The sequence below is a fragment of the Aptenodytes patagonicus genome, chromosome 1, assembly GCF_965638725.1.
Source record: "Aptenodytes patagonicus chromosome 1, bAptPat1.pri.cur, whole genome shotgun sequence".
In the NCBI taxonomy this organism is placed as follows: Eukaryota; Metazoa; Chordata; class Aves; order Sphenisciformes; family Spheniscidae; genus Aptenodytes; species Aptenodytes patagonicus.
In genome coordinates, this window is record NC_134949.1 from 66,004,730 (window position 1) to 66,021,512 (window position 16,783).

Here is a 16,783-nt window from a genome sequence, read left to right on the forward strand (position 1 = left end):
AGAGGGAGAAAAAGAAAATGAGAATACAGTGGAGGCATCTGCCTGGCTTGGACGGTACAGCTGTTCATTATGAAAATCATGTCACAGCTTAAACAGCTCTCAAATCATGATGCATTCACAATAATGGTATGACCACTGGGGCTGTGGTGGCATCAGTGTATATCTGCACAGAGTTTTTTTTCCTCATAGTAGTAGTAGTAATAAACTTTGGCTGTGGACCTAATTACAAAAATAGTTATATTCCTTGATCGCTCCTGTTTTTTCTGACTCTGATACCCATAGGACATTGTTAGAACTGCTGCAGTCAAGAAAATGAGGCTTCATAAATTTATTCTGTTTCAATAAATGAATTTATAATAGTGAAGAAAACTTTCTCTTGGCCAGTCAGGGACAATGAGAGACTTTTTTCTGCCCTCTGTTTAGCGAGTGGATGGAAATATGCCACTCCTTACTCTTAACATTTTCAGAAGGTATCCAAATTCATCTCTGGTAGATGAAAACGCATTAGCTAGCCAAACAGATGTCAGCTGTACTCCTTATACCAGAAGACTGTATTACAGTGTTTATTTGCCCTTTTCTGGTCCTGTAGTGTCACGGTACCCAGGTAGTAGGGATCTGGACACTTGTCAGAGGCATTGCAAAACCATGAAAAAATACTTTTTGTCTTAATAATCTCGGGCAACCAGAAGAACGCTAGCCAGTTTAGGGTGGGAAAGGAGGCCGAAAGAATAACTGTAATAAGAGCTTGTTTTCCCCCAGTTAGGCATGCTTTGTCCTTCTGCCATTATCAAGTAATATATCTTTTGCACACTGGGGGAGCAGTGAAGATGGAGTCAAACGAGAATAGAGAGAGAGGATTTACCAGTAGCTGTGGCTGGGGAAACTCATGACCACAACACGTGGATTCTCCAGGAGAGACACATTGATGCAGATGATGCACAGGAGAGCTGAGTCAGCAGCTTGGCCTCGCTCTCACTGAAAGGAAAATAATTGGAGAAGAATGGAGGTGAGTCTCCTGTGGTCTTCCTGGTGGGTTGTTGGCTGGTCAAATCTAGGCCTGTTTAATCTCATCTTTAGTCTTGGAGAAATGAAAGAGTGAAGAACCCAAGTGTGACTTCGTAGATAGTGACACAGCAGCTGTGATCATTGTGGGAAGAGCAGGGAGGGAAAAAAATCACGGTAACAGAAATGGCTTAAAATGTTTAGTTAGGATCTGGAAATACAGCAGAACGAACTGAAATATCAGCCTTGATTTGGGTTTTTTGTTTTGTTTTCTTCAGCCTCTCAGCTAGGGCAGTGGGAGGGGAAGGTTAATAGAAGAGGCAGTTGCAGAAGTCAGTTATTGCTCAAGAGCCCTGACTCGCTCAGACCCACCACGAGCAAAAGAAAGGAAGAAAATGCAAGCGTTGTGGATGAGAGTGAAATAAGAGCTCGGGGATGAAGGAGAGAAAACTGATTTCAATAGTGATGTTCATTTCCATAATGTAGTTTCTAAGAGAAATTTTGAAGGCCAGGGCTAAGAAAACGATCTCTATACAGTGGCTGGGGACCAACAGAGAAAATAACAACTGCCCCTTTTACATGTAATAAATACAATGCTTCTCTTGAACGGACAGCATGTTTCTTCACCCTTTTATTGACATGGTTAATTTCTTAACATCAACTTATGATACTGAATGGGTTTTTTTTTTTTGCAATTATGATGTTTTAAAAATATTAGGTGTGTTCCCTAGGCTTTCTGAAAATAAAATCACTTGTAAAGTCTCATGTTGGAAATTTGGAAAGAGAGAAGCATAAAATTTTTAATCCCCTTTGGAGGGTTTTGGCCATCTCTATTAGATTTTTAGTTCCCTGGACTCTTAACCATCCGTACTGGGTGTTGTGTTTGTTTAGTTCTGTGTTTCCACTTACTACACTTCTCCTCTCAGGAAGAAACTATGTGTTACCATTATATTTTTTGTTCACAACACTACCGTGTGAATGCTAAACTTTCACTAAAAAAATGACACCTTTTATAATTGATTCCTTCTTCTGTGATCAGATAAAGGCTTATAGTGTCCTGGGTTGGCAAAATTTTGCTTAAAACTTGCAATGAAGGAATTTCACAGCTCTTGGTGCTCCCTGAGAGAGAGAGCTGTCTCATGAGAAGTCTAAACGGAGGTTCAGATTTCTAGGTCTGATGTTATGTTGCAGAAGTATCTGGAGATTCTGCCTATGAGAAACAGTAGGATCCTTTGTATAGCTTGTGTAAAATTATATTTTTAATGGAAGGGAATACAGTTCAATATTAGTGAAAGTGAAGAAAAAGAAAATTATGTTAATTCATAAAAATGCTTTCAAAAACTTGTTGAAATTTATGTTCTCCCATAAAACATTTTAATTCTGCCAAAACATTTTGGAAAAATGGAAGAAATGTTCTGTCTGTATTTGTTTGGACCAGCTCTTTTCTTGAGACTTGAGTCAGTCTAAATTATGTTCAGCACTAAAAGGCAGAATTCATGTACCCAGGGGTATCTGTTATCAACTCGAACGATTAATTTATGTCTGGGGAGCTAGAAATATAAAATATCTACAGCATGTGTGTTTGCCTTAGCCTGATGTGAGAGACAAACAAGCAATCAGCTATGCAAATATCAAAGGCTAGGGGAACTGTTATCCACAACTTAACTAATTACTTTAGCTTATTTACTTGAACAAAGCTAGATGGGGCACGTTAATTGATCATTGGTTTTGACTTTTTGTTGTTTACATTTTAATAATTATTCTCAGTCACGCAACTCTTGGTTCCCTGCTTATTTTTATGGCATTGGCATAACTCTCTGGCCTCAATGCTCATTTTTCTGGCCCTTAATGATGTCCATGTTGAAAAGAGAACATGAAGTTGATTACATATTGAAAAATGTAGTCCCTGAGCCGCACACTGCAATTTTTGAAGTGAAGTGTTTGACTTGGGCTTATGAGAAGGGTCATGCTGCTATTTTTTTTTTTTTCCTTTTTAGCTAACTGTTTGATTCTGGCTTGTTATTACGGGTACCCTGTGCTGTAGCTGAGTGTAAATGCTGATTTAAAAAAAAAAAAAAGTTTGCCAAATATCATTTCAGCCTTCTAGAGTTTTCTCACTTCTCCCTGGCTGATCTGCAGCAACAAACATACACTCAATTTTATTCTTTTTTAAATTTGCTACTATACTGCTGAATAAATTGCTGCTTACCCAACTCCTTCCAGTACCGGCTCACCTTGGAAGCATTTGCCTCTTCCCTACCAGCTGCTTCTTGCCAGCTTCCCCTCTCCTGCATGGAGAGCAGAGCATCGCTGGAGCTGCCTCCATGTGGGGTGGCCCTTCTGTCCCCCCACACATGGAAGCAAAGGAGGGAATAGAAAAAAGAAAAGCTGAGAAGCGCCTGTTAGTTGAAACTCCCTGATTCTCTCTCACTTTGCCAGACAAAGCAACCTGCCAGCTGCACGGTGTCGTGCATGTTGGAATGGGGACCTGGAGGCTGGGCGCTGAGACGCCGGGCCCACTACCCAGCCGTCCTCCTGCGGCTGAAATGCAGGGAGCGTTTTTCAGTAGGGTTTGAGGTTTCCTACACCGCTTTGAACTAACTTGATAGCACACAGACTCAGACCACTGGTGTCCGCTGTTCGGTGTTGCTGACGCAGCTCCCAAAATTTCATGACTATATCACAAGAGAATACCGATCCCAGACAGGGAAGTAAAAGGAGTAAGGGAAATGAGCACACAGATTTTGCTTTGGGCAGGATTGCAGTAGCTGCAGGTCTCTAAATTAATATGGGGTTTTTTTTGGTACACTGACCACCCTACCCACCCCCTCCCACCCCCTAATCCCCCCAAGACTAAAATATCATTTCATTACTTAATTTGACAAAGAAGAAAACTTGGTATTTCATCATTATTCTAGTAGGTTTTCTTTAATAAAATCATTCTGAAACATAACCATTGTTAGAAATGAGATTAAGGCATGTTTTTTTCAGCCAGAGATAGTATCATTTGGCTGAGCAATCAGTTATAATTAAAGCTTCTTGCTTTCCTTAAACCTTGGCTGACTTTTAGGCTTAGACTACTAAGGCTATAATAGTAGTTCTGTTTGAAATGAACACAGCATTTCTTTGGTCCATGAAAGTGCAACTAAATGATGAAGATCAACGAGTTGGCTCAAGGCTTTTTGCTGTGAGGAGAGTTTGGGGATTTTTACCCATAAGGAAGCATACAGAGAAATCTGTTTTCCATGTCTACTTTTAGTACTCAGGAAAGAAAAAAAAGGTGAATAAAGATTTAGTGTTAGATAAGGAAGCCACACTGCAGTGGCAGGGTAGCCAAGACAAAGAAATAAATTACTGCTGTTGAAAACCACAGTAGTTGGGGTGGAAAGACACTTAATGAAAAGCTGGTACCTGGAAGATATTTGGGTGAGATCAGAGAGAAATATCAGGTACAGGTGGCTTGGGCAATGAATTGGAGAAGCTGGAAAGAGGTGTAGTACCTGCAAATGGATATGATTGGGTTAGCCCACACACACTCTGAAATGGTGATCATGACTGGTAGACAGGACTTGGAGGTCTAGAAAAGGTCCAGAAAAAATAGAAACCAGAGTAGAAGTTATATAGCTATAACGGAAATGTGTAAACAAATAAGAACTACTGGTATGCATAAGATAGGATTCATATGACTCAAAACTACTTTGGAGGAGTATGGAAAAATATCTACTCTTTTTGTGTCGACGCAAAGTTGGATGTGAATTTAGTTAGAAGTCCTTGTACTGTTATGCATGAGGAAAATATAATAAGGTGATCTTTCATTATAGAAGGATTTATCTTTCCAAATTTAGATTAGAAGGTAAATGGTGCTAATAGGGGCTAATTATTTGTGGATGTGATTTCTTCACTACCTACCACAGGACTATAAAAAGTTGATGCTATTTTAGAATTTAATTCGGTATGACCTTACAGCTCATCCTTAAAGCTCATCCTTAAAAATAACCACTTGTATCAAGTGTTAACAAGCTGATTCAGTTTATATTATGTAGGATCATGAACATCAATCTAATTAAAGTTTTCAATTTTATAAGTTGATTTTTAAGAAATTAAGTAAACTGGTGATGTGTGTTGGACCAATGCAAGATTTTTAATAAAGGATTATTTCAAATCTCTTTGTATCAAAGTAAAAAAAAAAAAAAATTGAAATTTTTTCCTCAAGAAAAAAGAGGGGAAAAAAAAGCCTGTAGAGAGGAATTCCAAATCTAACTGGGGAGCAGCCCACTGAAGTGCTGTCAGGAGCTTGCAAGAATTTAGGAAAATGGTAGTGATCATCCAAGAAATTAGTGTCTTGGAAGTCCAGAAGTGGCAGGTTGCTGAGACACACCAAAACCCAAGCTGACTTAAATCTTGCAAGAAAAATGAAAAGCAAATCTAGACTCTGCCCCCCCTCCCCCCAGTACTGCAAATAAAGACAACAAAGAAAATATGTATGTGTGTGAGGGGAGGGGGAATATTTTACAGTTGGAAGATTGCAGTTCACAAATGTCTGGCTCCAAAAGCGCGTGAGCATTTGCCTCAGTTTTCAATATGGGAGATCAGGCAGGACGTAGGGGCATGCACCTGACAGTGAATGAGAAAGAGACCTGGAGAAGCGGAAGTTTCTGCAGCTGTTACAGAGGTCAAACTCCTAAGAGCCGAATGCTCTTAACTTCTCTTTTACAGAGAAAACTGTGTGTTTCCATCTCGGAGTACTGCAAAAATGGCACTTGACATTTCAGATTCAGTAAGACTGTTAAAACATGCATCAAATACTTCCTGCTGTTGTACAACTGGAGCATAGCAAATATAATATTTATATTTAAGAAGGGGGAAAGAAACAGATCCAGGTAACTGCAAACATGTTCATCTGCCCTCAATGGACTGCAAAATAGAACACATTTTGAATAAGAGAATAATTTAAGAAGTGGAGGTAAATGTTAAGTTTCATTAAACACAGCATGTGTTTACTGAAAGGAGACTGATCTCCCAAACTAGCTCACTTAAAAACTGATTTTGTAGATGTGACTAATCTGGGACTAATCAAACTGTAATTTATTAAAGTATTTGTTGTGGGACTTGATGAGAAATTATTCATTCAAGCAGGAAAAAAAGAGGTATTAATGCAAAAGGTAGTTCTAACATGGGTAAGGAGCTTAAAGAGGACTCAAAATGAGCAGTATTGTGAAGAGAAATAATGGGCTGTAGGAATTTAAGTCTGCTTTGGGATGCGTTTTATTTATTCATGATCATGGGATGAAAATGATAGTGTACTAAAAGATGAAGCTGGAAGTCATAGTTGTGCTCAAAATATTGTTTATGGGCAAAGAGGAACCATACCTTTTATATATATTTATATAAAGTAAAAAAATTATTGTTAGTGTAATTGAAATGTTAAGTCTAATCCAAGAATCATTATTAGTGTAGATGTAATTATTACAGAGAAGGAATATGTCTGTGCATAATAATATATAATAATGATAACAATAACACCACCACCACAGTTAAAATTGTTATATATACACTTAGATTCAACTGCTTTTCCTAATGTTATGCTGACCCTTCCCCAGCTCCTCTCAGCCCTAAGGTTGGTAGTTTTGTTATAGTGTTGGGGTAGGGGTGGTTATGGTGACTTGTCAGCATCCCAAGTCCTTTGCCAGGAGAAATCTGATGTTCATGTTGATGGCTTCTTCTTCCTCACTTTAGGATCAACTTGGGGTTGGTTCTGTATGTTTGCTAACATGCTTTTATACTTTTCCTTTTTTCATTGGTCTGCAGCTCCATGTCATGTCCAAACTTACTATATATGGCACCTTTTAGGTATGTTGGAAACTACTTCTGTGTTCTCTTTCTTACTCCTGTATCCAGTTTTGTCCAGCTCCAGGTCTGCATTTCTTTATCTGACCATGGGTGAGTTGTTTATAGCTGGGGGGGTCTTCATTGTCAAGCGTGTGGGCAGATGAACATGTTTGTATGTCATCTCCCATACCTGTACTCCTCTACACTGCATCCTGTGCCTCCACTTCTCAAGGCCTTTGCTAAGATACCAGTCCTGTATTTCTCCATAGTACATTATTATAATGGAGTCACGAAACCTGGGTGGCTCCGTACCATGACAAAGAAAAGTAAATCAAATTAGCTATAGCTAGCTGGTCAGTTAGAAAAATTGCTGTTCCAGCTACACCGAATGTGACAAAGCTGCAGACAGGCCAAGGAAAGCTCAGACAGAGCAAGCCTCGACAAGCCTCAGTCCCAAGGCCTTGCAAACTCACTACAAAGCCCATGGCCTGTCATTAGCGATGGCAATACATACAGTATTGCAATACATGCAGGGTCGCAGGGTGATGCGTTATCAACGCAGCTGATGTTTGGGGTATTATACTGGAAGAGTTGGAGGATATGGACAGGTTAAATCATGTGAGAAAACCTGATAGTTCAGAGTGGGAGATTACACTCATATGGACTAATAATAAAATACTTGCTTATATAATCTGGGACCTTGCCAGTTGCTTTGGAAAGAACAGCTGAAGGGAAGGGCTTGTGAGTAATAGTTATTAACAGCAAAAAAGCCACCTGCAAAAGGCATATGTGATCCTAGGATGTGCTGCATATGCTAGTTTCAGTAAGGCTATGAAAAATAAACACTTGCTCACCGATGGAGCTTCGTCTGAAATTGGTTTGTTGGATGCTTGTGTTCAGGAAAGACTTGTTCAGATGTGAGAAATGGAGAACCTGTGTATGAGTTAATTGCACGAGTGCAGACAGTTGCTCCAGCAAGCTTGACTTGCACTAACAAGAGATCCAAAGGTCTACAGAGCACAGCATGAAAGCACCTGGGCTGCCTTGGGCTGCCAACTTGGGTATGAAGGAAGTAAGCTGCATTTGCAGTGTCTTGGGTTGGAAGGAGTAAAATTTTTGTCTTGGGCTGTTAGACAAAGCCTGGCACTGCATGAAAGTGTCTGTAGCGCTTCTGGACCCAAATGGAAGTGTCTGCACGTGCTATGCTATATGGATACCGGTTTGGGTCTCTGGTAGAGCTGGGATTTGTGTGCTGCAGTCCATAGGATAGGTATTTCCTGAAAGAGTTGGTACACTTAGTCATGTGGACTGTACTCATCACAGGAAACGGATGATTTAATGAATCAGGTTCAGGAGAGATGAGTGCGATTGTAAAATCAGGTCGTGGGTAGTGCGGGATTCGGAGTGGGAGGCTCAAGGTCCACTTAGAAGGTCCTTTAAACTGCAGCCATACTGTGACTTCTTCCTGACTCTCTTTCTGGTGCTCAGCATGCAATTGAACCCATGGATGTATGGCTGATGAACTCATTAGTTTTCTGATCGCCTCCCATTTTTTAATTTTCCTTTCATTTTTTTACTCCCAAGCAGAGATTGACTGTGAAATCAACTGTAAGACTGAGGTAATTCCTGTGTCTCATTTTTGTTCGGAAAAGCCACTTGCTATGGTCATCTCAGCTGGGCTTCACTTCTCACCTCGTTACACACTTCATGTTTTCCTAACACTCTCTGTTTTAGTGTTTAACTGTCATTAACTACTTCTCTCTTCTCTCATTCCTGTTTTGGTGCTCTTTTCGTGATTACTCACTCTCTTTTTCTGATCTTGTTCCAGCTTACCGTTTAAACTGTTCTAAACTCTCTTTCTCTCTCTTTACCTTTTCTCTCTTCTGAAGTTTCCTGGAGCTCTCCCCACCCCAAATGTCTCTTTTCTTTCCTTCTCTTTTATTTTTGTCTCTTCCTGTTGGTTGTAAATGCCACTGCCATTTGTTTAAATGCTGCTGCCTTGCTCTGTTTAGGGGCTGTCAGAAGGGATTTTAGAAATGCTTTCCCTTCATGACACACAATTTACTTGTTACCATTGGTGTAGACAGAAGGCTCAATAAAAAAAAAAAAGTCAAGGAGGAGTCTATTCTGCATGTCGTGAAACAATTGTTTTTTCATTGCTGTTAGCATTTTTGGCAGTTCTTTAAACCAAAGTTTGAACTGGAAATGAAATGGAAAGGAAAAGGAAAAACTGTCACCTTCAAATTTTTTTGGGGAAAAAAAAAAAAAGGCAAAGGGTTTTTTTTTCAGTGGAATATATTGTTTTCAAAAACAAGTCCAGTTTGACAAGTTTTTCTCCTCATCCATCTTCTTAATGGCCAGCTGAAATATTTGCAAGGAAAACTGAAGATTGAACTCAAATGATTACTCAAATTCTGGCCTTCTGAAAAAAAAATCTAATGGGTACTGTATATAGGCCGTAGGTGATGTTTGTAATTTTGGGGGAGCACCTGCCCTTGCTGATCTATCATGTGCAAAACAATTATGCAATTTTCTGTAATCGCACCGGTTACATCAAATTCGAGGAGGTGGTGTGGTGAGAGGCAAGGCCTCCTTCTGTACAACAGGGCTTTTCACTTGTTGGTAATTAATAGCAAGGGCACTTCGGGAAGTAGCCTGGCTTTCTTTGCCAGAGGGATATATATACACATATCTGCAGGTTTAGTGTTTGCCTTAGACAACTTGGCAAGTATTTTGGCTGTAGAGAGACTTGGAGTCTTAGGAAAACATGCTATGTTAAGGCTCCGTGTGGTTTTGTTTATAGGGCTTCTGGAACATTTCAGATTCCAAAACCCAGCTATTTTCCCTGGCTATTTTGCTGAAAATAATGTCGATCAGATTCGAATTTGAGACTCTGTCAACTTAATATAAGGCAGCTTCCCCAGAGGCAGTTATCCACGGCTCCCGGTGACTGCCCTCAGCCCGTGGGGGTGCGTGTGACCACATCCCAGGTCCCTGAGGTGGGCAGCAGGGATGCAGGAGGGAGCCCCAAGCCTACAGTGGGCATCTCTTGCGTGTGGTGACATCCTGTGCAACAAACCCACTGGTGCTTCAGCTCCTGACATCCCCAGACAGCGTGCTGGGAAGGTGTCTTGAGGTTCTGGAAGTATTTGTCTCTTTCCATATGTTTCCACACAAGCACTTAATACTCCTTCCAGGAGGGAGTCTGGTGAGTTGTTTAGAAGAGAGGAGGTGAGAAGATAAATTGTTGTGAAAATGGGATGTGAGGTGAGGTGCAGTGCTACTGGTGGTGAAGTTTCTCCAAGGGAAAGGGGCTGAGGGGGGAAGTTTGGTGTCTTAACAGTGTTGCAACTGTGGTTACGGAGAACCAGTTTGAGGTAAGCTGAATAAAAAGGCAGGTTGCGTATTTTTTTTTAAATTGCTTATTTTATTTATTTATTTATTTCATTTTCTGTAAAACATGGGAGGCTCTAAGTGGAAACATGTAGCAGAAGAAAGGGAAAAACAAACCCAAGCTCATGCAGGACTCATGTGCGCTCTAGCTCCGGGCTTTTGAGTTCACTGGAAATGCTGGTGGTCTTTTCTTCGTGACAGGAAATTGTACTTTCTTTTGAAGTAAACCAAACTGGTGCTAATAACAGCTCTTTCAGACATTTGAATGCCAGGTCTCTTGCAATCTTCACATGAACTTTATTTAAACAAAACTATTAAATTTTCTCATCTGGCTTTTAGCATGGTATTAAAAATGGCTACTTAAAAGTCTGTGTGTTTGGGATTCCTCTCCTGTTTTCCACGTCAATTACAATTATTTTGCTTTTGAACAAGAGGTTGCCAGCAGGGAATACTGAGGAGTGCCAAATTAAATTTCAAATACATTTTGTTCTTTGTTCATGGTGAGAATTATGTCTTCCCTAAAGTTGCTGTGCTCAGCAAAATGAGCTCAGGTTGCCTCTAAACTCTCTGTAACATCAGTTTATTTGAGGTTTTTAAGGCCAGCTTAGTGGCTAGCACTGTTGACACCTCCTCGAAGGGCTGGCGTAGCATGCATGTCATGGGCCCTGGTTTGAAAAAGGCTGGAGAAACCTTCCATCTGAGCAACCTCTAGTCCACTGTCTTGGTACCTGGCTGCCTACTAGAGAGGTGTCTCTGGGAAATGGGGAGGTTGCTTATTTTTAAGATATGTATTTGTTATGGCCCTGCTTTCTGATAAACAATGCCAAAATAAGACAATGCAAATTATACCGAAGTGAAAGGGAAATATGTGTGTAAGCCATTGAAGTCAGCCAGCTCTGAATGACTTTTGATGACTGGCTACTGACTGATGCTTCACCACCAAGCAAATGTTTTTAATACCTTTTTGTATTTGAATATTTGCTTCCCAAATCCAGATTTTGGGTTCATTAGCATGCTGTGGATAGCCTCTAGCTGTGTGTGCAAGTCCTATCTCTGTGCCCATTTTGCATTTCAGGCAATTAGCTTAATTTATATTAGGAAGAGACACTAACTGGAAGGGAAGGAAAAGGTAGGTAGCAACATGCCAATGACAATTAAGATAATACATCACATAATTACCTGTATAAATTTTCATGAAAGAGCTCTTTTCAGATGTCAAGTAAGCCTGATAAGAACTTGAACCCTTGCAAGGTGGACAGTGTAGTATTCCCTATTTCATATGAACGGGTAAGCTGAAACACAAAGTATGTGTTATGTTTAGCTTTACACAATAAATCACAGCCAGAGGTCAGGAAAGAAGAGAGGAGTTCCAGGCCCATCAGGAACCTTGATTCTCTGACAGGTTTTGAGAAGGTGAGCAATAAGTACTGAACTTCCTGTGGCAAAACTCATCCATAACATCAGCGATGTAAATCAGTGATTTGGTACACAGGCTGGAAAATAATTGTTAAAAATCTTTGTATTCTCTCTGCAATGAAGATAATTGCCCATTCTGCCAATGGCTAATTATGTTTGACCTGCTTGTGTCTTATGGCCCTGAAGCAGAGCCTCCCAAAAATGCTGTAGCAACACTTTAGATGGGGTCCCACTTTTTACAGCCTAACCAACCTTTTTTTCCTCTCTCTTGTTAATCCCCAGAATGCAACAGCAACAACAGCAACGTCGAATGTTCACAGCTGCCTTCCTGGCACTTGTTTTCATTCTGGCAGCTGTGAATACCACCGAGGCTGGCAAAAAAGAGAAACCAGGTAAGGTCCAGTGTAATTCAGAGTTAATCCCCGAGATAGATTGTATGTGTGGGAGAATGTCAAATGCTTCTGGTTTTGTTCTGAAATTCAGGTCATTCGTTAACCTTTTGACATACAAGGTAGGGATTTGTGGCTGTGACATGTTGTTCTGTGTTAACAGGAAAACAGAAAGTAGTTTCCATGAAAGTTGGCAGCTTGACAGCCCCGGAGACTGGAGTCCTCAGTTTATCACAGAGTGTGTATTGCACGGCAGCTTAAAAATTGCTCTGGGAATAGGTTCATGCTTGACTTAGGGAGAACCAAACAGGAGTGATGAAAGAGCAGTTATCATGTCGCTTGTTCAGTGTTGTATATGACAATGATATGCCAATGCCATGTGATGTGGAAATCCTCTGACAAAGAATTGAACTAACTCACTGCTGCAGATAGACAGCCAGACATCCAGCGGTAATTGCTTTCTGTCAGTGATGAACTCAGACCTCATTATAGGAGAGACAGGCCTGGGGTGGAAAATTGACATCTATCAAACCCAGTTTTGACATTTTTTAAGGAACACATCTTTTGGTGTTTTTCTTAAGGTCTTAGTATTTACAGGCTACTTACACACCAGTTTATATGACCTGTGAGTCTATCAGAATTAGTGTTCCCGTTAAAAAAAAAAAAAGAGGTGTTTCTAACCATTGTGGCTGTATGGAAATATGAGAAAATGTGAACATAAATATACAAGAGATAGAAGGAAGATAATTTTATATAAGGTTATTTAAAGTTGCTTGTGATGTTTTGGGGCCCTAACTAATTATTTTTGTGAACCCTTGGGTTTGCTAACATTGCTGTCTTTTCTCATCAGACTTGGGTTTAAGGATTTAAATCATGATCCTTACTTTTGTCCCTGAGCAACAAACCCACCTGCATTAACAGCATTTCGAGTACACTTCTTCATGTAGTTTCTTCTTCACCTTTGGGGTTTTGGTCATATTCTGACATAAAACGTGACATGGTATACCAAGTGAAAAGTTTGTATCTCACAGCTGTTCCCTGGAGGTGCTCAAATCCTCTGATACACAACATCAACACGTACATTTCTAATCTGTATAGTGTGTAAGTGCTTCAGTTGGAACTGAAAATATTTGCATACCATCAGCTACTGGAGACAGAGGAGTGTTCTTTCTGGGCGAGCCCTCCTGCATGTTTTGGTCAGTGATCCCTGAGGGTTTCTAGATGATTCCCCATTCTGAAGATGAGAATCCACTCCAGAATATCTAAGTGGATATTCTAGTAGATGTGGTAATGGGGCTGAATTTGAATGATCCACCCTGCTTTGGAGTCAGAGGCTGACCTATCTCTGCAGAACTGTGAAGAGGATGCCAGACCTTTTGCTTTTGAAGCAACTGTTTTACAAATGTCTTCCTTCTTCACCCTTTCAGGTGCTGTGACTGTTTAGTGATGTTTAGTGATCCATAGGCTCTGGGTACTGACGGCTTCTCTTCCTTGGGTTTGGTTCCTTGTCTTCATCCAGACAAAAAGGCGAAGAAGTCTGACTGCGGGGAATGGCAGTGGAGCATCTGTGTGCCCACCAGCGGTGACTGTGGCCTGGGGACGCGCGAGGGCACTCGCACTGGAGCTGAGTGCAAACAAACCACCAAGACTCAGAAGTGTAAGATTCCCTGCAACTGGAAGAAGCAGTTTGGAGGTAAGCATCACTCTCTCAAGGGATTTGCTTTGTTTTTTACTTAAGTGTGGAGCAGAAAGTCTGCATTTTCTGCTTCGCCCCTTGGTGAAGGCGCTACTTCTGTATTTCAAGTTCATCACAGCTGGAACACGTAAGGCATCAGAAGGCAGCTTCTTCAGAGCAAAGCAGCTCATCTGCTGAGAGTCCATGTAGCCTACTTCTTGTAAACTCAGTCTTCCAGCAGCGTGTTTAAATCTGCTCTCCTGTAATGTACAACGCTATATAAGGCAGCAGTGTAAGTGTCGTGTGTTCTCTCACAGCTGTGAATTTCTGCGATGGTTACCACAGGCTTTATGTGACCTTGCGGTGTGTGATTTGTAGCATGGAGCATGCGTGGCTACCAGTGTGTGCATTGAAAGGAGTGAATGAAGACCAGTGTATTTCATCTATATTATTTAGTTCAGAAGGTTCATCTATAACAGTTCAGAAAGATACGTCAGATCTGTCCTGGACAAGATGTCTGTTCAGGACTCAGATCTGATTACTCTTGCAAACTTGTTTTTTTTTCTAGTATACAGCTTGTATGGCTTTGACATCATAGTGACCTTACCAAGGCAATCAGTGCAGCAGTTACAGACTTGACAAGTTCATAGTTGCACATAAATTCTTGAAACTATTCAATCCTCATTTGGTAACCTTTGGCATCACAAAAATGAAGGAACAGCCATATAGAATGTGAATGACATTTCCCACTGCTGTTTTTTTCTTTCTTTTTTTATTTATTTATTGTGTATCTTCATAGTTGAATGTATTTTCGTTTATATAACAATAATGCAGTATCTGTGCAAAAGCAAGAGGATTCCATTTTAAACCATTTGGGGGGACGACTACAATTATCACTGCAAATCATCTTTAAATTTTTCTTGGGATTCCTTTCTTCAGTTGCATGATCCTTTTGTCTACAAGCACTGGCTGTCTGTGATATCCTATTAGACTCATAGCATTTTTGTTTTCACACTTAGTCATTCTGTTTTAAAAATTGCTATTTATTTGCTTGTTGCAGCGGAGTGCAAATACCAGTTCCAGGCTTGGGGAGAATGTGACTTGAATACTGCCTTGAAGACTCGAACCGGGAACCTAAAGAGAGCCCTTCATAATGCTGACTGCCAGAAGACTGTCACAATCTCAAAGCCCTGTGGGAAGCTTACCAAACCCAAACCTCAAGGTAAATTCCATTTGCGGAAAGCTGCACGCTAGTTCATTTAAATCACTGGATTTGTGATGTCCTGCATGCTTCAGTGGGAACTCAGTAGTACAGGAGATTGTACTTTCATGGCCTTTCCTCAGTTCTGCACTGCTCCTACCTCTCGGCAGTCAGGCAGACAATATTCCCGAGTTGTGTAGTCAAGGAAGTCTCACACACAAGAAGTGAGCTGAAGATTAGAGCTCCAATTTTAACCTTAGACCACCTGTACTGCTACCAGTTTGCTTATGCTCACTACACCTCCAGGGTACAGATGCTTTTCATAACTCACCTGTTGACAGGCACAGACCAATAATAACGTGCGAAAACATCTCTCAGTAAAGACACCTTTTGTGTAGGTTTTGTTTTGTATCGAATAATGACTAGTTGAAAAAGGGAGTGCTTTCCTTCTGGACAGGTAGTATTGAAGAGATGTTCTGCTCACTGCATGTTGAAAAGAGGGTATGTGGACGTTTTGCACTCTTGGGGCTGTGTATTCTTTGTTTAAAGATAGCAGGAAGGAGAGTACAGAATGTATATGTCTTATTTAAATGCGAGCGACAGTGTAATTCCTAATACATGGAAAAGCGTATGCCCTGCATTTGTGTTTCCAGGTGTCCCTTAGACAAACTTATTTTCTTTCTAATCATTAAAGCCTTTTAATGTACTCTTTTGTTGGAGTAGCAGGTGTTATGTGTGTAGGATGATTTATAGTGGGAGCTAAAACTGAGAGATCTTGTTTGAGATACAGAAGTAATGTGTTTTAAGTGGATTATACAAGCTATGCTACCCTGGCATTTGTTTGCTTAAAACCAGCTAGGTTTAACACATTCCAGGCTCTGAATACTTGGATAATTATAAAAATAAATGTGATTAGGAGTGACAGGTGCAACTTGGACCAGCAATTTTCAAATAGTGGATGGTGGTGCATCATTGATCTGAGGGGTACCTGCAGGTGGCCTGCTCTGCTTGTGCAACCACAGACACGTCTGATGAGGTTGCAGACGCTTTCTGTGTGTGCGCATGCATCCATCTTGCTTTGCAGTCAGTACAGCTGTAACTGGTCTTCCTCGCACACCATCCGTGGAGTTATCAGATAAGCACTAAGTCTAGAACCTGTGTAGATAATGACAAGCTGTGAAGTAGAAAGGATACAACTAGATTTTGAGAGACCAGCTGACTTGGTTGAGTTGGCAGCAATAAACATCTTCATTTGGGGATGGAAGTGGCTGGGTGGGAATGCATGAAGGGCTTTGAACTGTGTGATTTTATTGTTTATTAGCTTGGGTTTTTTTGAGTAAGTTTCCATGCCTAAGTGGCATTTGGGAATTCATTGAATGAAGCTTCCTATTGCGCTGCCAGAATGCCTCTGCCGCTCGAGCTACTAGTAGCCCTCTGCCTTATTCTGCTCCCGTTGAGTCAGTATATTCTGTCAATGGCTGTCAGAAGAGGGGAGGGGGAGACAAAGGAGTGTTGATGCAGCATCGTTTTGTGAGAGCAGTGCTGTTGGGTGGTACAGGGTCATTTTCAAGTTATAGTTTTAAAGGCAGAGCTTGTGAAATTGCTGGATTGGAGTTAACTTTAACTGATTCTAGATATGAGTGAGTCACAGCTGAGACTGAAACTCAGATTGGGACTGACTGCAGCAAACATAGTTATGTGGTTTGACTTAATTAGGAAACCTGACTTCATTTGATTTGAAGGAATGCAAAAGGAGAAATAGGTACAAATGTAGGTTTGTGATCATAATAACTGTGGGCAGAAATTCTGCTCTCCTGATTTGAGTTTGAAATCTCACGGCATCTTCCTGCCTGCCACCTGCTCATTCATCTGCTGTTG

The 16,783-nt window shown here is 40.7% G+C and overlaps 1 protein-coding gene across 1 annotated transcript in view; it reads left to right on the top strand.

Moving 5' to 3' along the window:
* Positions 1-16,783, top strand: part of PTN (pleiotrophin) — an 81,326-nt gene that overhangs the window by 43,899 nt on the left and 20,644 nt on the right. Inside the window, exons 2-4 of the mRNA XM_076340366.1 lie at positions 11,923-12,032; positions 13,549-13,722; positions 14,765-14,926. Coding sequence (XP_076196481.1) covers positions 11,924-12,032; positions 13,549-13,722; positions 14,765-14,926 — 445 coding nt within the window. The 5' untranslated portion in view covers position 11,923. The remainder of the gene's footprint in view (positions 1-11,922; positions 12,033-13,548; positions 13,723-14,764; positions 14,927-16,783) is intronic.